Source organism: Gopherus evgoodei, chromosome 15, assembly GCF_007399415.2.
Source record: "Gopherus evgoodei ecotype Sinaloan lineage chromosome 15, rGopEvg1_v1.p, whole genome shotgun sequence".
In the NCBI taxonomy this organism is placed as follows: domain Eukaryota; kingdom Metazoa; phylum Chordata; order Testudines; family Testudinidae; genus Gopherus; species Gopherus evgoodei.
Window position 1 is genome coordinate 14,393,271 of NC_044336.1, and position 20,674 is coordinate 14,413,944.

A 20,674-nucleotide genomic window follows, 5' to 3' on the forward strand; every position below is an offset into this window, starting at 1 on the left:
GCCCTGTATCCTGTCTTCCAACAGTGCCCAGTGCCAGGTGCTTCAGACGCAATGGACAGATCAGGGCAATTACAGTACAAGCTGTTTTATCCAGCATGTTAGGGGGGATGAGGGGTGCTGGTAAATGAAAAATGCTGGCTAACTAAGGAGGAGGGAGTTTGGGTGTGGGAAGAGGTGAGGGCAGCAGGTTAGGGCGCGGGAGGAGGATGCCATGGCACTCACCTCAGGCGACTCCCTGCAAGCAACCTGTCCCAGCTGCTTCTAGGTGGAGGCGCAGTAAGCAGCTCCATGCACTGCCTCCGCCTGCAGGTGCCGTCCCTGCAGCTCCCACAATGAGAGCTGCGGAGCTAGTGCTTGGGGTTGGGGCAGTGTGCGGAGCAGACTGTGCGCCTCTGTCTAGGAGCAGCCAGCACAGGTCACCATTTGTGGGGAGCCACCCAAGGTGAATGCCCCCCAGATCCGGAACCCCACACCTCCTCCTGTGCCCCAAGTCCCGTCCTGCATCCCAACTCCCTCCCAGAGCCCACTCCATACTCCCTCCCATGCCCCAACTGGGCTATAAACCGGAATTTCACTGAAGATCAGAAGTGCCCATTTATAGAGCTTTCCGACTGTTTTATCTGGCACTTCACCAACTTTTACTGTATTAAGTGATCCAGCCACTGTCATCCAGTTCCAGGTTCAGGCAGTCAGAGGTTTAGGGATACCTGGAGCATGGGGTTGTGTTCATGACATCTTGGCTAACAGCTATTGACGGACCTATCCTCCATCAACTTATCAAATTCTTTTTTGATCCCAGTTATAATTTTGGTATTCACAACATCCCCTGGCAACGAGTTCCACAGGTTGACTATGCGTTGTGTGAAGAAGTACTTCCTTATGTTTGTTTTAAATATTCTGCCTACTAATTTCATCAGGTCCCCCTTAGTCATCTCTTTTCTAAGCGGAATGGTCTCAGTCTTTCTAATCTCTCCTCATATGGAAGCTCATCCTTTCAAGACATGTTAATACTAATTCCTATTGCTTATGCTATCCATTCCCAATATTTGAGAGTTACATGCATCCCACTGCTCGTTGAGTGGACCTAAAGATATTAGGAACATTTTAAAAGTTACTAATTTGAGCTTCATATCTCAAAATGTTTGCCCAATTACACTTGGAATTTCCCTTAAAAAAATCCTTTGGCCTGAAATATAATCTGCTTAGTCTTTCTCTGGTGGAGAATTTTTTAGTGGAAATTCTAAGATTAATTGGGCAAACATTTTGAGTTATGAAGCTCAAATTAGTAACATTATACACATACTTCTTTTGGCAAAAATTGGTGCAGATGGCTTTCCAGAATTGGGCTTAAAACAGAAGCTGTTTTACAGCCTTAAGTGGAGAGTTACTAGTGTGCTTTGACAATGCCAGTGTTAGAGACTCCATTATTGTATGTTCACCTGTTGGTTTACAGAGCAAAACTATCACCTAAAATCAGTAATATCTCTGAGAGCAAATAGTGACAGTTAGGAAGAGCTGGAGGAGGCAAGAATGATCAAAAGCATCAGAGGGTATGTCTACATCTACAATTTTGCAGCGCTGGTTGTTACAGCTGTATCAGTACAGCTGTATAGGGCCAGCGCTGCAGAGTGGCCACACTTACAGCAACCAGCGCTGCAAGTGGTGTTAGATGTGGCCACACTGCAGCGCTGTTGGGCGGCTTCAAGGGGGGTTCGGGGAACGCGAGAGCAAACCGGGGAAGGAGACCAGCTTCGCCGCGGTTTGCTCTCGCGTTCCCCGAACCCCCCTGCAAACCGCAGGGAAGGAGACCTGCTTGCTCGGGGATTCGGGGAACGCGAGAGCAAACCGCAGGGAAGGAGACCTGCTTGATTACCAGAGGCTTCCTCAGGTATGCTGGGATACCTGCTTATTCCATGGAGGTCAAGAAAAGCGCTGGTTAAGTGTCTACACTTGATTACCAGCGCTGGATCACCAGCGCTGGATCCTCTACACCCGAGACAAAACGGGAGTACGGCCAGCGCTGCAAACAGGGAGTTGCAGCGCTGGTGATGCCCTGCAGATGTGTACACCTCCTAAGTTGCAGCGCTGGAACCCCCTCACCAGCGCTGCAACTTTGTGATGTAGACAAGCCCAGAGTTTGGATGCTGTACTCCCATACTGGTATTACTCCCCTCTCCTCAAACTCAAAACAATTGCTATTGCCTCCCTAAAGTAGCTGAGGGATCACTCAGCCACTGAAGGAATTATTCTATGGGAGGGCTGGATCAAGGTTACAGTTAAAGCTGAGCATGTCTCTAAAGGTTATTAAAAGGCCCTTTGTTAGATTTGCTTAGGAAATGCACCATTTGTCTACAAATCGGACACACCCCCTCTGCTTCTTTTGTCCTGTAGTCTAACTTGGCAGCCTCCCAGAGTCCCAATACACAAAGTGAGGGGAGGGTTCTGTAAAAAAGGAACTTTGACAGGGCAACAAGCTTTCAAAGTCTGTAAGCAGTTGTTGGACTCAGGGTATGTCTACACTGCAGTTAAAACACGTGGCTGGCCTGAGTAAGCGACTTGGGCTCACATGGCTTTGTCTCTGTGGCTGTTTAATTGCAGCATAGACATTCTGGTGGGGCTGCAGTGCAAGCTCTGGGACCCCTCCCACCTTGCAGTGTCCTAACAGCCAGTCCAGCCCACGCCAAACATCTATATCTCAATGAAAAAGCCCCTTAGAGCCCAAAGAGCTGTAGGTTATTACCTGCAGTGTAGACATATCTCCGCTTGGCAGCCATATACACTAACTTCTGATATCCCAAGAGCAATCCGAACAGTAATCAGAGCTGAGAGTAATTATTGCACAGCGAATGTCATCTGAAGTGAGCTGAGCGGAGGAAGGATTGGGCTCACAGTCCTGTTTGACTTCAATGCTCTGTTTTAATAGTCCCATCTCATCAATGTCTAGGTCCAGAATCCTTCAGATCAAAGTTTAGTAGAGGGGTACACCCAATACTCTGTTTCAAACCATTTTCTCTCTTTCCCCTGAAGACTAGCCCAGTTTACAGTGAAGGAATTAAAACAAAAAGGAAAGAGTAACAATATTTTGTACTTCTGGCAGTAGGCCAAGCACACTGTATGATTACACACAGCTCCTTAACCCCTCCCACCCTAAACAATGAGAGCAAGAATGCCACATTTTAAGCCAGGTTCACAAAACCACATAGCTTTCCTTCTTGCCTCAAACCCATGGCTCCACACCAAAAGAGAACCCGAAGAGGCTCATGCCGGCTGTTGGATGCCATCTATCCAAGTCCTTTCCATGCTAGCTGAACTGTCAATCATTTCCTTCCCCTACTAAATATAATTCTTTGTGTTTTGTAGTTATATATTTTAAATGACTACTTGCTTACAGGTAAGGGGTTTATCTTCTTGGTCATTATAAACCCTAATGTAAAGGGATCTGGTTTACACTCAGCATGCAGGGTCTCATCCCAGGAACAGTTCTCCCCAGAGAAAATTCTAGAGATCAATCTGCTTTTTGCCCCAAGTTACAACCTTCAGGAGCTTGTGCTGCTTTTCATTAGAACACCATACTGCTGAACTAGCTGCCTGCTCATTATCTGCTCTGAGCAAAAGTTTACACTTCTCTAATCAGTTTGAAGGCGCACAGTTTAATTCACTGACACACCCTTACTTCAGTTAGTCAAACAGCTCTGGTGTATAAAATACTTTCGCTAGTCTCTCACCCGCACTAACGGGAAAACAGCAGTGTGTGACACATCAGTGTCTGAACTTGAAAAGCTTATTGAGACTTGCTGCTCAAAAGTTCAGTGTCAACATGACAAAGAGGAAGCTGCAGTCTGTTTGGTCATTCAGGCTGTTTTCATCCATGATTGAGATAAGTGAGAATGTGTGCGCCTGTGGCACTCTCTCCAAGTGAACAGAAATACGTTCATCCAGAGCAACTGTGATAATTTGATTAAAAAAAAAAAGATACAAGGTAAATGTAAACATAAGAGCTGTGTAGGGGAGAGGAGCCTGGGGCACTTCTCTATATTTGCATGAGTCACAGGTGGGACCAATTTTGGAAAGCATTCCCCCACCATACCCTTTAATATTAAACTTAGTACAGAAAATTATGCTTTTATCCTCTTATAACTTCCACAGCCTTTGCTTACGACGGCCATGACACTTGATGAGCCTTTCAGAGGCAGTGTGTTTTTGGCCCTAAACAGCAATAAATTTGAACTGCTTTTATGCAGTCTCTGGAGTGGACCCTGAGCCACAGGCACAAGGAACCTAACCCCACATAACCTTGTTTAAATTAGCGAATCAATGTCTTGCTTGATTATTGTTCAGATAAAATCCTACATCTAAGCTGACTGAGCACAAACTTAAATTAAGAATTCATTCACCATTTGCTCACAGCTGTGCTATTAGAAAGGCAGCAGAACATATCTTTATTGGTATGAATAATTGCACATTAATGATCAAGGATAACTGTTTAATCTCCTTTTTACAACAGGATAGCATGGCTTTCATCTTTGGCTTGCCTAAAACCCAGAGAGTTGCACCCAGGCCATTTTCTACAGCACACAGAACTGCCCAAGCCCGTGTCTAACCCGGATTCCAAAAGTGAACTGTGTGGCTTTATTAGGTAATATGCAATATTGCATATTACCTTACACCTAACAGCAAAATATTTTTAACTACATCAGAAGCAGGAAAACTGCCCAATCATCCGTGAGCCACTGGATGATGGACGGTTCTAAAGGAGCAATCAAGTAAGATAAGGCCATTTGGAGAGCTAATGAATTCTTACATCAGGCTTCACTGCCAAGATGTGAGGGAGATTCCCACACTGAGCCATTCTTTTTAGGGGACAAATCTGAGGAACCATCCCAGACTGAGGCGTCAGTAATGGTGGTTTTGGAACAAAGTGATACATTAAATAATAAGTCACCAGGACCAGATGATATTCACCAAGAGATCTGAAGGAACTCTCATATGAAATTGCAGCACTGTAGTTTGTAAACTCTCTTAAATCAGCCTCACTACCAGATGACAGGAGGACAGCTAATGTAATGCCAATTTTAAAAAAGGTTCAGAGGCAATCCCAGCAATACAGTAGGTAGCTTAACTTCAGTACCAGATAAACTGGTTTAAAACTATAGTCGAGAACAGAATTTCAAGACATAGCTGAACGCAATTGTTGGGAAGAGTCACTACAGCTTTTTGTAAAGGGACATCTAATAGCTTGGAGAGGCATGAATTCTGGAGGGTGTCCACAAGTCTGTGGACACGGGTGATCAGTTGATATAGTGTACCTGGACTTTCAGAAAGCCTTGACAAGATCCCCACCAAAGGCTCTTAAGCAAAGCAAGCAGTCATGGGACAAGATGAAAGGCCTCTTATGGATCAGTAACTGGTTAAAAAGATAGGAAACAAAGGATGGGAATAAACTGGTTCAATTTTCACAATGGAGAGCGATAAATAGTGGAGTACCCCAAGGATCTGTACTGGAACCACTGTTGTTCAACATTCATAAACTGATCTGGAAAGGGGGGAAAGGCGGGGTGGCAAAGTTTGCAGAGGCTACAGAATCACTCAAAATAGGTAAGTCCAAAGTGGACTGCAAAGAGTTAGAGAGATCTCAGAAAACTGTGTGACTGGGCATTAAAATGGCAGATGAATTCAACACTATAAGTGCAAAGTAATGGACATTGTGAAATAATCCCAATTCGACAAACAAGTGATGGAGTTTAAGTAGCTGTTACTACACAGAAGATCTGAGCCATCATGGCTAGGCCTTTGAAACATCTGCTCAGTGTGCAGCAGCAGTCCAAAAAGCAAAACAATGTCAGGAACAATTAGGAAAAAATATAATGCCACTACATAAATCGGTAGTACGCACACACCTCTAATGTATGTGCAGCTCTCATTGCTATCTTCAAAAAATTTAAAAAGAGTTAGAATTGGAAAAAAAAATAGAAGAAAGGGCAACAAAAAATCATAGGAGTATGGAACAGCTTCTGTATAAGGAGCGATTAAAGACTGGAATGTTCAGTTTAGAAGAGACTAAAGGGGGATATACAGAGGTCTATAAAATTAGAATGGTGTGCAGAAAGTGAATAAGGAAGCTTATTTACCCCCATCCAATAACAAGAATTAGGGACCACTCAATAAAATTAAGAGGCAGCAGGTTTAAATGAACATAAGGAAGTACTCACAAACTGCATGGTCACTCTGTGGCGCTCACTGCCAGGTGCATGTTGAAAAGCCAAAGAGTTTAATTGGGTTCAAAAAAGAATTCGATAACTTCATGGAGGATAGGTCCATCGATGTCTGTTACCAAGATGATAGGGATGCATCTGGTGTTCCTAAAACTTCTGACTGCCAGAAGCTGGGACTGAACAACTGAGGATGGATCACTCAATAATTGCCCTGTTCATTCCCTCTGAAGAATCTGCATTGGCCACTGTTGGATACTGGGCTAAATGTTCTGACCCAGTATGTCATATTTATATTCTTCTGAAACCAATGGAGAATGAAAATTATGTTGGCCGGAAAAGATGTTATCCAAAGCTGTTAGTGGGTTAATCAGATGGCTCTCCATTAGCCATGCTTTGGGTTTACGATAGCAGGATTATGTTTACTCCCTAGTTTGAACATGTTAAGAAGATCAAAGGGATAGGATAAAAACAGAAATATACTGCCACTTGGTGGAAAAAATAGGTATGAAATTCCTGCAACTCTTACAAACAAAACTTCATTTTAAAAGTTTTCCAGTGGATTTCTTGGTAGCATTGCTAGTGAAACTCATCCAGCATCTCAGATAAGATTTAGGGTGATGTGTTTTTAACAAAATCCCACCCCACCTAAGGAACCTGGCCTTGGGTCACCTGGCAGGATGACACCCTTAGGAACTCATGATTGGGGACTCTCCAGGCTAGCAGTTCTCTTCAAAGAACAAACAGCCTAAGGATATTTTGTGGCACTCTTATTTTGCATCCTAGGCATATGCCTATTCTGTTTAGGCCTAAAGCCAACTAATAAGGGAAATATAACTGGAGCATTATCAGAGTTCCATTTCCTTTCGCTCTCCCTGCCATTTCTTCCACCTCTTCCCCAAGACAGGCACAACTTCATAAGACTGCCTCCTCACACAGAAAGGATATTTCCCTGTCCAGCTGGCTAAGGTCTAGTGCAGGGTTTTCAACCCGTGGCCCAATTAGCCCACATGCAGCCCAGCTGAGTGCTAAAAAAAATTCAAAAATTGTGGCTGTGGTCTGATGGGGGACAGGGCTAGCTCAGAGGGAGACAAGGTTTGGGCTGCTTTCAGAAGGGCTCCTGCAGCAGGGTTGCTGGCGAGTGCATCAGGGAGTGAGAGAGTGGATCTCCGGGGAGGGTGGGGGGCCTCTCTGGGCTCTGATGGGGTAGGGGGTGCTGGGAACCAGGGGTGCAGGGTGCCAGGTTATAGGTGGGGCTCCATGCCTAGGGGCTTTGTTGCTGGTCCGCAACTGGCACTGCACTCCTGGCCCGGTGCAGGGGTCCTGGGTTCCTGCCCTCAGCCCAGGTCTCCCCTCCTGGCTGCCTCTGTGGGAAAGAGGGTGGGGGTGCTGTGGTTCTCAACCTGCGGCCCACGTAACACATTGTGGGCCGCATAAAGAGGTTGAGAACCACTGATCTAGTGTAACATCAGTTTATCATCTGATATGTTTTATACTGAGGAGGAGGGAATGATTATATCCTGCATTTGAGGTGGAAAGATCTAGCCTAAGAATTAAGACCTTATCTTTTAGAAACATAATTTCAAAGACTTGGTTTAAATGGGATATGGAATGTTGTTCAGCTACTTAACTAAAACCTCAACTAAAGCAGGGGAAAACAGCTCAGCTGTTATATTTTAAGAATTTTGATACATAAATTATGTTTCTACTCTCTGGAAAGAGTTAGAATAATTAACCCTTGAGCTGTCAGCACAAGAAGGAGAAGAGGGAGAGATGACAACAACTCTACTTGTCCGCCTGTCCTCATAATGGGTTCACTATTTACATTTTCTTTAGTCTCCCTTCCTATTGGGGAATTTTCATAAATCTTCTTTCATATAATGCTTTGAGGCGCCTCCAGTTTCCTCATCTGTAAAATGGGAATAATGACATATCTCCTTTGTGAGGCACTTTGAGACCTACTGATGAAAGTGCAATACAAGAGCAAGGTATTATTCCAGACTAAAGAAGTTACACCACACTTGCATTAAATATATCATCTTCTCTCAAAAGACCTGAAAGCACTTCATAGACATTAAGCCTCACAACCTCCTGGAAGAAGTGGAGAGAGATTAAACAACCTGCCTACACTAAGCCTGTAGATGAGTTGGGGAGACCGGTATTATTTTTTCCTAAGTCCTCTGTCTTAACCACAAGACCTTCCTTCCTCTCATGTCTCTTCCCAGCAAGAAGGCTGGATTCTAAGGTATCTTAAAATGTTTATTACTTCTCTAAACTGAACAGTTAATTCAACACAGCCATAATCATATCAACACTCCCAAAGCGATTATTGTAGAGTAGACATGGGCTGTCAGGTTATGAAAAAAATAATGAAAGCGTGAATTATTTTTCAGAAGCATATGACAGAGCAAAATGTTCTTCCCTTCCAGTTTGCCATGGGGTTGTGTTTTTAAACCATTCCAGTTTCTTCTTTTTCACATTACGTTGGAGCTCTTGGTTCTCACGTTCAAGGCTGTGTGCAACTTTTTTCCTTGTTAAGGGCACTAAACTGCTATAGTAGTGGATACAAGTCCTCTGAAGTCAATGGTTGATGCACCTGCTTATGTAGGATTACAACTTGACCCTAGATCTCAGCTTTCACTTCCCCCTAGGCATAGGCCCCTCCTTGTCCAACATACTCCACTTGCCTAAATACTCCCTAAGCCTCAGCCTCCCATTCGGCTTTACAGTTTCTTCCATGCTACTGCCTATAACAGCAACAGTCTGTCTCTTGTCATGACTGACTCCTCTCTTCTCATGTCTGAAATCAAGCATTTTCTCAATTCCCAATATCAATCTCCTCTGATGCACTATTCCAAGTTTTGGACACAATCCTCTCTCTTTAATACTGTATTTAAATTAGACCATTAAAGTCCTTGATGCAAGACCTGCTTTTATGTTTGAACAATGTTTTGCTCATTTACTGTACGGCTCTAACAACATTACTCTGTGTAACTCTGGATTTCCCCCATTATCCCTTCTGTTACAATTGTTCTTCCACAGAGCACGTGTAGCTGGCACTCTGCTCCAGTTTTGATAGAACAGCAGTGGAAAGCTAAAGTGAGAGAACAGGCCTTAAAAAGAGCTACTGCCAATTCAAATGGAGGAATAGCACAGATGGAAATGGTGGCTCTATTCCTAAAACCATTTGAATTCCAGGACATCACTAAATCAGTGGCAGGAAGGTGACAAAGTAGAATGCATATTCTGAGAACCAGGGAGGCTGCAGGCAAGGTGTTCCTAGTTCAGGCACTTGAATGGGAATCAGAATTTACTGCATTACCTTAGGCATGTTACTCAGCCTCTGTGGCTTTATCTCCATGTTTGTATTTTCTTGCCTGTTACTGCTTATTACAAATGTGTGTGCACAGAGCAGCTCTATTCCTCCATCTCCTGCCCATTTTACTTAGTGCAAGAACCCAGACTGTAAGTGCCTTGGGGCAGGAACCATCTTTTAGTTATGTGTTTGTACAGTGCCTAGCACAACAGGCTAATCCAAGAGCTGGGCTCCTAGGCAGTATGGTAACAGAAGTAATACTAAGTGTTCATGGTATCACAACTGCAGCCCTATTGATTGGGACAGCAGTGCATATTAGTCATTAGAAGCATGGAAGTTAAAGGCGAAAACGGTTTACGAATGAATATTTTGATAGATAGTTTAAGTCTTAGCACAGTAGGTATAGCCAGAGAGATTGCATCACTGCTGTCATGAACAGGTTTTTGTCTGCAGCTGAATGACCTGTAACACGGGGAAGAAAATTAGTATTTTCTGGTGAAATTTACAGCTGGAAAAAGGTGTCACATCAACTGCTCTGGAAATTGAGCTCATTCACTCACACAACAGGTGCAGAGCAAGTAGCCACACCAGGGCCCTGTGTTCTGCAGCAGGGACTAGCTTCTGCTGGAGAGTCTAAACTTTTGTTTAGAAAACTGTTGCTAGCTCATATGGTTGTAAAAACATGAACCAAGTGCAAACCAATGTGTATTTTCTTGAGTCTGCTGATAATTTTAGAAGAAACATCCAGCTAATGTGCTCAGCCATTGGCGATGGATGCAATGGCCAGTATTTAGAAGTGGAAAGTGGTTGCTGAGATAGGGAACTAGAAATTTGAAGCCTGCCTCCCCAGCCCTCTTCACCCAGTTAACATAAGAATGGCCATACTGGGTCAGACCAAAAGGTCCATCTATCCCAGTACCCTGTCTTCCAATAGCAGCAAATGCCAGGTGCCCCAGAGCGAACGAACAGAACAGGCAATCACCAAGTGACCCATCCCCTGCCGCCCATTCCCAGCCTCTGGCAAACAGAGGCTAAGGACACCATCCCTGCCCATCCCGGCTAATAGCCACCAATGAATCTATCTAGTTCTTTTTTTAACTCTGTTATAGTCTAATTGCAATCACTTTCCCCCTTGAATAAATACGGAAGAGAAAGCTGCAATGTATTTCTCCTTATTCTTAGGATCAAAAACCTCAGCCTCTTCCTGTATGCCAAAAAGCTCTACCATATCCCACGCATTCCCAGATGCGAGACACTCACAGACTCCTATCCAGCTGCAAAACCTCTAAGTACAGACAGACTTAATACAAAGAATGATGTAAACTGATGAGGCGGGGCTGTTGTGAAACATGTTCAAACTGGATAAAAATACCACCGAAATCATTATGTTAATTTTCATGCTATCCAATAAAGACCTCTATATTTTAAGAGTACCTGAAGCTACCATAGTATTTCCAAACTCCTGCTGAAAATCAGAATGCCTTGCTGTAGGGTTAAGATATAGCTTGTCAGAGAGGACACAGGTCCTTGGTAAAACGAAGGCCTTGACAATCTGTTCTCTTTCAATATCCAACAGCACTTTTCATATTGTTAGGGGAATTAATTCTTAACCTAATTTCCTAGCCAAATTCCAACACATTAGTTTTAGCTCTCTATAGATGCTTCCTATGCAATTTCAAGTGGATACAGTATCCCCACCAAATATACTTCCTGTCCCTGTTTAGTCTTACTACATGTTATTAAACAGTTGTTGCCTTGCACCACAAAGTTGTGTAAAGTATTCCCTGGTATATGCTATACAATGCACAAGGGTGTGAAAGGTAATTTATGAAAGCAATTATTTGGAAATCTCTAATCTGATATTAATGATGGTCTTTCACAGTCCATCCTTACACAAAGAATCCTTACAACAGGAACATTGAGGCCTGGTCTACACTACGCATTTAAACTGATTTTAGCAGCGTTAAACCGATTTAACGCTGTATCCATCCACACTACGAGGCCCTTTATATCGATATAAAGGGCTCTTTAAATCTGTTTCTGTACTCCTCCCCGACGAGAGGAGTAGCACTAAAATCGGTATTACCATATCAGATCAGGGTTAGTGTGGCCGCAAATCGACGGCATTGGCCTCCGGGCAGTATCCCACAGTGAACCACTGTGACAGCTCTGGACAGCTCAGCTCGGATGCAGCGGCCAGGTAAACAGGAAAAGCCCCAAAAATTTTGATTTTCATTTCCTGTTTGCCCAGCATGGAGCTCTGATCAGTACGGGTGGCGATGCAGTCCCAAATCCAAAAAGAGCTCCAGCATGGACCGTACGGGAGATACTGAATCTGATTGCTGTATGGGGAGACAAATCTGTTCTATCAAAGCTCCATTACAGAAGATGAAATGCCAAAGCGTTTGAAAAAAAACCTCTATAGGCTACACAGTGCTGCGTGCGAAGCGTAACGGGAAGCCAGAGACTCAAATGGACACTCATGGAGGGAGGGAGGGGGTACTGAGGACTCCAGCTATCCCACAGTCCTCAGCAGTCTCTGAAAAGTATTTGCATTCTTGGCTGAGCTCCCAATGCCTGTAGGTTCAAACACATTGTCCGGCATGGTTCAGGGAATAGCTCGTCAATTTACCCCCCACCCCCATGAAAGAAAAGGGAAAGAAATCATTTCTTGACTTCTTTCAATGCCAACCTATGTCTACTGAATGCTGGTGGTAGACATGATGCTGCAGCAGCGAAGAGCAGTATCCGCTCCTCTCCCCTCCCCGGTAGCAGACGGTGCAGTAGGACTGGTAACTGTCCTTCTGATCAACCTGTGAGTGCTCCTGGCTGGCTTCAGGTGAGGCTGGCCGGGGGCGCCTGGGTGAAAATAGGAATGACTCCCTGTCATTCCCAGTAGATGGTACAGAACGGCTGGTAACCGTCTTAATCATAGCAACTGGGGGCTGAGCTTCAATCAGCCCCCTCCCTTTCACGTGAAAAGAAAAGATTCTGTACTGCCTGGACTATCATAGCAGCGGGATGCTGGGCTCCTCTCCCCCACACTGCTTAATGTCCTGCCTGGACTATCATAGCACCAGGAGGCTGCCTCCCCCTCATGTTATCTCACTAACAAGTCACTGTTTCTTATTCCTGCATTCTTTATAACTTCATGACACAAATGGGAGGGACACTGCCACGGTAGCCCAGGAAGGTTGGGGGAGGAGGGAAGCAACGGGTAGGGTTGTTGCAGGGGCACCCCCCGTGAATGGCATGTAGCTCATCATTTCTGCAGGATCTGACACAGAGCAGCTGTACTCTCTGATACACTGCTTCTCTAGTACATTTGCCCCATATTCTAGGCAGGACTATTTTTAGAAAACATAAAGGAGGGATTGACTCGGGGAGTCATTCCCAGTTTTGCTTTTGCACCCCCAGCCGATCTCAGCCAGGGGCACCCATGATAGCAGCAGACAGCACAGACAGACAGATAACCATCATCTCATTGCCAAATTACACTGGCAGCAGATGGTACAGAACGACTGATAACCGTCTCTGCTATCATGCAAAAGCAAATGAATGCTGCTGTGTAGCGCTGGAGTATCGCCTCTGTCCGCGGCATCCAGTACACATACGGCGACTGTAAAAAAAAAAAAGCTGAACGGGCTCCCTGGTTGCCGTGCTATGGCATCTGCCAGGGCAATCCAGGGAAAAACGGCGCGAAATGATTGTCTGCCGTTGTTTCCCGGAGGAAGGAATGACTGACGACATTTACCCAGAGCCACCCGCGACAATGATTTTTGCCCCATCAGCCACTGGGCTCTCAACCCAGAATTCTAAGGGGCGGTGGAGACTGCGGGACCTATGGGATAGCTACAGAATAGCTACCCACAGTGCAACGCTCTGGAAATCGACGCTAGCCTCGGACCATGGATGCACACCGCCGAATTAATGTGCTTAGTGTGGCCGCGTGCACTCGACTTTATACAATCTGTTTTATAAAACCGGTTTATGTAAAATCGGAATAATCCTGTAGTGTAGATGTACCCTCAGACTAGTGTGAAGTGCTTGGATTATTTCTCAAATGATTTTGTAAGATTTCACAATCTCTAGGAATACACTCCAAATTGAATCAAGCTGTTTCTCATGTAAAATCTGTCTTCGAGATGAAAGTGTTCAGATGTGTTTCAGAACATGGCTCTGAATATTCAGGATAGGCTCATTGTATTACATTATGATCTCTGTCAGATCAGTGCAATAAAGCCTCCTGTCAGTATCCCACCATGTCAGATCCATTTCACAACATGGCTCACTCATGATTTCAGACCTCTGCATGCCAATCAATCAATGCTCCAGCTAGATAGCTCGGCTGCCTCTTTAGATCTTTTTCAGGAGCCAGAATTAAAATCCCGGAATATTCATGTTACAGGTGCAAATAAAATAGAATAAAAACAATTACGCACTTAGACTAACCAGAGCAGAGAACAAACCATGAACCAAGCCATGCTGTTAAGACTTACTCCTGTTGTAGACAGCTACCCAACCGCACCCCACCACACTTCCAAAATACCTTTAGGTCACCAGCCTCAGGTTTTTCAGTCTCTGAATCGTCATCTTCCTACAAGACAAGAATTTACAGGATTAAGCTTAAAGGCTGGGCTTGGCAAGTTCCTGCATATAAAGCAAGGGGCTTGCATTCAACAGCCCAGTGACAGTCCAAGACCCTTTCAACCAACAAGTCATTATGAGCTCTATCCCACCCCTTTGTATGACCAACAGATGAATCAGATAAACCATGGAAAAAGAGTTGCTTAGCAAAAGAACAACTCTAAGTAGCAAATATCCCCTGCAGAATTCATACAGCTCCTGAATATTCAAAACTGGACAATAAAGGCAGCAAACTTTTATCATCTGATAATTCCAGCCGTTAGTTTTTGCTTGCTCTTGCTCAGTAATCCTCACAGAAAAAGCAGCATTTGCAAGACCTACTGCACACCAAGCATACACCAGCAACATACACAGAGCATACTTTGCCTGCCATCCCACTCAGCATGCAGGCTTGGTGGTGCTAAGCCAGATCCACAAGCTTCAAAGATCCAGTGATGCCAGCAGACACTGCATCTTTATCATTCTAGTTTAATGCCATAAATCACTTTCACCCAACTTCCAAAACACACAGGAGAAGACAGCTGGTGTTTGGAAGGATTTAATTCTATTATTTCCATTCAGAAATAAAAGCCAGATGTTGCATAAAATGCCACCAATTAAAGAGCTTTAAGAGATCAAGTTTTGAAATGCATGGGCATGGTAAACCCTATTAAAGGTGCCCTATGGCTTTACCAATAGGTTTGATTATCAGCTGGGACTACACTGCTCCATTAGCTACTTAACTTGGGTGATAAAGAGCTATGTATCTTTAGAGGTAAATACATAGCTCAAGTCAAAAGGGTCACTTTTGAAGAAAGAGAATATTTTTTGTCCTCCCATAACTTAAAGACCGCTGACTGTAGTTCCTCCAAACTTCTCCATTCAGTTTCAACTCTGGCCTGAACTCAAACACTTGATGTTTCAGCTTCAAAAGAAAAAAACAAACTAGAAAGTTAAAAACCGAAAGAGAAGTTGCTAATGAAAGTGCCATCTCAGTCCTAACTAGCATGTCAAATTGCCAGAAAAATTCAAGATCACAGTAGAGAATAATTTCATGTTTTTATCAGACTCATGATGCTTTTACCAATGAGAAGGTACCTTTGTTTATAACAGCTATTAAATCAAAGAGAACATGGGGTGCAATACTTTCATGAATATTAAGTCTTAGACAACGCAAAGGGTTTTTAGAAATCTACTGCCTTAACATACAGGTATTATTTACAAAACCAAACATACAAGTTACACACAACTACACAGGGAAGCAGCTTACCGGTCAATACTATGGCCAATGTAAATATATGGAAAAACAGACAAAAGCCTAGTCAATTAAGGCTCTCTGAAGGCCACCAAACCTGGACTCAGCTGAACCAGGAGAAGTAGCAAATTCCGAAGTCAAGCCTTCCACAAAGAAGGCTCTAATGTTAATCTTTGAAGTATTAGTCCCAGAAACTGATGTCCTACTATTGCAACAGTACATAAGATGAGAGCCAGTCTAGGAAACTGGGTCGTAGACCATCCAGGGCTATAAGTAACGTACAGAGCTGGAAGTGTATGAATAATTAGTACAGAGATTTGAAGAAAGTTAGATGCTCTCCACATCTTGTCCCCTCTGAGATAGTGGCTAGCTACATTATATATTCCAAGAAACTGTCCATGCAGATCTTGAAAAATCCACTTCACAGTGCTGAACAAGAAAGTTTCCCTGGCAAGCATTTCAGCCTAACCCATCAGTTTTTGCAAAATTTAAGCCCCCTCTCTCATTTTATCTTTTTTTAAATAAAAAGATGCTTTTAGCCCTTACGGTTGCCAATGTAACACTATGAAACTGCATTAGTTTACACTCTCTGAACACCCAAAAATTACTCCAGGGTCTCCTCTGTCACAGCTTTTCTAAGCTGCAGAAGAATGAATTTAACAAGAGCAGTCTGTTTCACTTCTGCTATTCAGAGCCAGTGAAAGTATAACTTAAATTCCAGATGCAGTTTGGGACAGCTAAGAGCAGCAGCTGAGACACTGACATTAATCACAAGGGAAGGCCACAAAAAATGGAATTTGTGGAGAAGGATTACAGTCACAGTGACCACTTCTCTCCTGCACTCCACACAGCAACTAAAAGGCTGGAGAAGGGGCAAAACAGCAGAGATACAATCTCACACCAGCCAGTAGACTGTGGAGGGCAAGGAGAGAAGCTCCTTCTCTTCCTTTCTGCAGCTAGAGGAGGGAAGGAGCTTTATGTTTCTCAACCACCTACTACCAAGGGTTGGATCCAGAAGATGGATGCTCTTAGCTGGATCCAGTGATGGAACCCAAAAACAGATTCCCAACTTCCCCATTCATAGCAGTTGGACTTCTCATTAGGCCACTGCTCCATGGTGAGACTGACCACCCTTTTGTATCTCATAACTACATTTGGCTAATTGGCATCCTGTGAAGTTCTCATGCACTATGTGTGTCTTAGGGATGCTTTGCGATATGCATTACTTTGGTATTTAAATGCTGTTATAAACATGCTATGCTTTCATGACAAACAAAAGCCATACAGATCTAGACAAGAAATCACTGCTACACCAAGATACTGATGTAGTAAGTGGGATTATACACAAAAAAACCAACATGATGCTACACAATTTCATTCCTGCTAATCCTCCAGCCTGATCATGCAAAAGCTAGCTGCCCTTTTAAAGGGCTTTCCCCATGCCTCTGAGAAGTGCAACCGAGCTTTCCATCTCTCTTCTCCATTTCCCCACTACAGAATTTCATACACCAATTTTATATAACAAGAAATGAAGGTTTATTTTACATTTCCACTATCATAAAGCCAGTACCTTATCTTATCCATAAAGTTGAGTCAAAATGGCAACTTAAAAGTTAGCAACAAGCAACACAGATGAGTTGAGCTGATATTTTTAAAGGTAGAGTTCTTGGATTTAAAATAGACAAAAGGAAATGAAGTTATTTGGTAAGCATAGTCTGGTGGCTGAAGGACAGGATGAAGAGTCAGGATTTCTGCATTCTATTCTTAGTTCACAGGGAGGGTAAAAAAAGGCCTGTTAGGGAAGCACTCTGAAGTCCCTACACAGAAGGCACTATAGAAATATTTAAATAGGGAATCAGACCAGCTAGCATAAGAGGACAAATTACTTACTGAATGTCTGCTGTTTTCATCATCCTCTTCCTCATACCCATCCTCATCTCCTTCCAACCGGCTGAAATCATCTTCGCCATATGCTTCTGAGACCAGACCTCCTTTTTCTTCTAGTCCATGCATGGGGGGCATAGGGGGGAGGGGGAAATCAAGGCATAAAGTTAACTTAGATCAGGGTGGATAAAAAAAATTTAAACCAAATTTTTAAATTTAAACTAAATTTCTCATCATAAACCACTTAAAATTTGAAATTATGAGAATCTGCGTTAAAGCCTGAATTCACTACAGTCAAATAATGTAATTCAATAAAATGATATTGAGTAATATTAGTTTTTATTTTGATGTTTTAAAGAAAGTCAAGCCATCAAATTGGCTGAAGTCACTGACTAAACACTTGGAACCAGAGTCAAAGTGCTAAACCAGTTTTTGACTGCAGTTCCCGCTTCTCCAGATACAGAGAGAATATTTTCTTCATTTCAGTTTATTCAACTAGTTCAGTTCAATAACTTAGTTCATTCTAAGTTAAGATACCGACTAGGAGCTGAAAAAGCAGGCAAGCTTGTTTCTCTCTCCCAATCTATTAAACAACTAGATAAGAAGAAATGAGATTTACTAGTTCTAAAATTCCAAAGGATACGGTGACCAAAAATAATCACATCAATTCACTAATTAGATCATTTGTTTAATAAAGTTACTTTTGTACAACATATTTTGATATTTTTTTCCTTTCTGTATCTAGCACACTTATGGTAGCTTTAATTCTTAATAAAAACAATTTTAAAATCCTGGCTTTGTACTTTTAATTGAATTCTAGTTTCTATACAAATACAGCTTGATACACAACGACAATGACTAATCATCTAGTAAAACAGAAAATGGTCACTAATACATTTCTTAATATAGTAAAAAATGTAAAAATAAAGAAACTGAATAAAGGTATGTCAAGCTACATAACTGGTTAAATGTGTGGAGCAATTGTGCATCCTCCTGATTAGCAAAATTTAGCATTAAGACTATAATTTACAACTAAAACAACACATTGGAATGGTTACCAACCAGTGAGTGTGTCGACCATTCTTTAGGAAAACAGCTTAAAAAGTACAATTACAAAAAAAGATTAAGAGGAATCCACCCTGATTTAGATGGACACTAACAATTGCAAACACAAATGTGAGCTCTGCAACAGTATTGAACCATTCTCACATTAAATTTGTGATTCACTATAATCTTGAGATCCTTTTCTGCAGTATTCCTTTTTATGCATTCGTTTCCTGTTTGTATTTGTGCGATTATTCCTTCTTAAGTGCAGCACTTTGCATTTGTGCTTACTGAATTTCATCCTATTTATTTCAGACTATTTTTTCAGTCCAAACTGTCAAGATCATTTTGAATTCTAATCCTGCCCTCCATAATGCTTACAACACTTCTCAGCTTGATATTGTCTCCCAACTTCACAAGGGTACTCTCTATGCCATTATCCAAATAATTTATGAATATCTTAAATAGAAGTGGACCCAGGACAGATCCTTATGATATGATATGATCCTCAATATGCCTTTCCAATTGAACTGTGAGCCACTGATAACTATTTTCTGAGTACAGTTTTGCTTACAAGAAGGTCACGGGAGGCAGCATCAAAAGGCATACTAAAGTTGAGATATAGTACATCTACAGCTTCCCCCTATCCACAAGGCTTATTAGCCTGTCAGAGAAGGATATTAGGTTGGTTTGACCTGATTTGTTTTTGACAAATCCATACTGACTGTTTCTTATTACCTTCCAGGTCCTTACAAACCGATTATGGGGATTATATGCTCCATTATCTTTCCAGGTACCAAAATTAAATTGACTAGTCTGTAATTCCCAATATATTAACTTCCCACAAGACTCAGGAGGGAGAACTTTTTCACTGTTCAAGCTGATTGTTTTCTGAAGATGGAAAAGGCAGCTGACTCCTCTGGGGACGGGAGGTTGCTCCCTTTCTCTGATTACTGGTGACGAGGGAGAAGAAGTAATTTCCTCCTCCTCCTCGCAGCTACCGCAAGAGATTTAGCCCCCCATTAGCATACCGGGGATGAAGTGATACGGTTCCACTGGGATTCGAAGGAATAGTCTCCCTCCTTCTTCAACGGAGGGAGGGAAAAGAGCAGATTTCCCCTGAGTCGGGGAGAGGATCCCCATAGAGATTATGAGCGGGGAGTGTTTCATCCCTTCCCAGGGGCGCACTGGTGGAGGGGCGGGGGCGCCCGCCTCTCGTAGGGGCATTTCTCCGCCGCCATGAGGGGCAGCGGAGAGGAGTGGGCAGCGCTTCTCGGGAGTGCGGAGGTTGCCCCTCCCGCGGGAGCGAGGAGGATGCGACCCCCGTCGGGACGGGCGCTCTCCGGCCGGCGAAGGAGCCCGGTCTGAGGAGGAAAAGCGGCAGCTCCCCCTGAACTCACCCGCTGCCGTCCCGCCATCGCTCCCCGGCGCGCCGGCCTCGCTGTCGGATTCGGGCTCGGAATCCTCCGCGTAAACCGCCAACGACGACAGGACGCTTCGCTTCGCCGCCGCCATCTTCCTCAGCCCGACTACTGCACACTTCCGGCGACCGAGGATGACGCAGACAAATCGCTGGGATTAGAAAGAGGCGAGCACTATAGCAACAAGACCCACCCCTTCCGGTTTAGGATGAGCCCAGTGAACTCAAGCCTGAAACGCTGCTAGAGTTTGTGTCGTGTCCAGAGACGTGGCCCTGTTAGAAGAGAGGCTGGGGAGGGGAATGTGCGCTCCCGAGGACAGAACTCTAAAATCGATGGCACCTACTGGGCTGTTTAAAGGGGATTAGCCCTGACGTCATCAATCCGCGCCCAGGCGGGAGCAACAGCAGCCGATACGGAAGCTGAATAAGTGCGAGTAATGAGGTGGGGGGCAGCCTGGGCGGAAGGATATAGGCAGGGGGAAGTGGCGGAATAAAGGGGAATGGGGATAACACCTTCGGGTAAAGTAGTCCCTGGAGTGAGGGTGCAGGCAGGGGCTAGTCTCTTGGGCCTCAACCTCTCCCTGGGGGGAGGCTGATTCAGGTGGTTCCTTTGCCAAGCAGAGTTACTGCCCTAAAACCAGCTCCGGTGCCTGGGCCTGGTCTGGGTTAAAGGGAACCTTGAACCTGCCCATTTTCTTCACCCCTTTCCTGTCCTGGCACTTTCAGCTTTGCTGCCTCAGTGATAATTGGTGCGGGAGCTTTCTGGGGGAAGGAGAAGGTGGTAAGAGGCAGGAGTGTGGGTGGAGGAAGCAGACTGAAGGCAAGAGGATCTGGGCATAGAGAGGCTGTGAGTGTGTGAGGGGGAGGAAGGAAGGAAGTAGTGGGTGTAAGGGAGAAGAAGGCTGTGGGGACAACTGGGA

The 20,674-nt window shown here is 43.9% G+C and overlaps 2 protein-coding genes and 1 long non-coding RNA gene across 12 annotated transcripts in view; 2 read left to right on the forward strand and 1 right to left on the reverse strand.

The window, feature by feature from the left end:
- SAP30BP (SAP30 binding protein) overlaps window positions 1-19,888 on the reverse strand; it is a 60,543-nt gene extending 40,655 nt beyond the window's left edge. Inside the window, exons 1-3 of one of the 3 annotated variants that reach the window (XM_030534018.1) lie at window positions 19,735-19,888; window positions 17,297-17,403; window positions 14,075-14,122 (exon numbers count right to left, since the gene is read on the reverse strand). In XM_030534018.1, coding sequence (XP_030389878.1) covers window positions 14,075-14,122; window positions 17,297-17,403; window positions 19,735-19,849 — 270 coding nt within the window. In that variant the 5' untranslated portion in view covers window positions 19,850-19,888. Of the gene's footprint in view, window positions 1-14,074; window positions 14,123-17,296; window positions 17,407-19,734 lie in introns of all 3 variants that reach the window. The other 2 variants (XM_030534017.1, XM_030534019.1) reach the window with 2 other exon arrangements.
- Window positions 3,709-5,822, forward strand: LOC115635389. Its single transcript, XR_003996580.1, has 2 exons — window positions 3,709-3,979; window positions 4,505-5,822. It is a non-coding gene; the product is annotated as an uncharacterized LOC115635389 (long non-coding RNA).
- Window positions 19,889-20,006: 118 nt separating the features above from the next.
- The window catches only part of RECQL5 (RecQ like helicase 5), a 57,240-nt gene continuing 56,572 nt past the window's right edge, over window positions 20,007-20,674 (forward strand). For 7 of the 8 annotated variants that reach the window (XR_003996578.1, XR_003996577.1, XM_030534009.1 and 4 more), the window contains exon 1: window positions 20,007-20,196. The gene's annotated coding sequence lies outside the window, so the exon portion shown is untranslated. The remainder of the gene's footprint in view (window positions 20,197-20,674) is intronic. The other variant, XM_030534010.1, reaches the window with a different exon arrangement.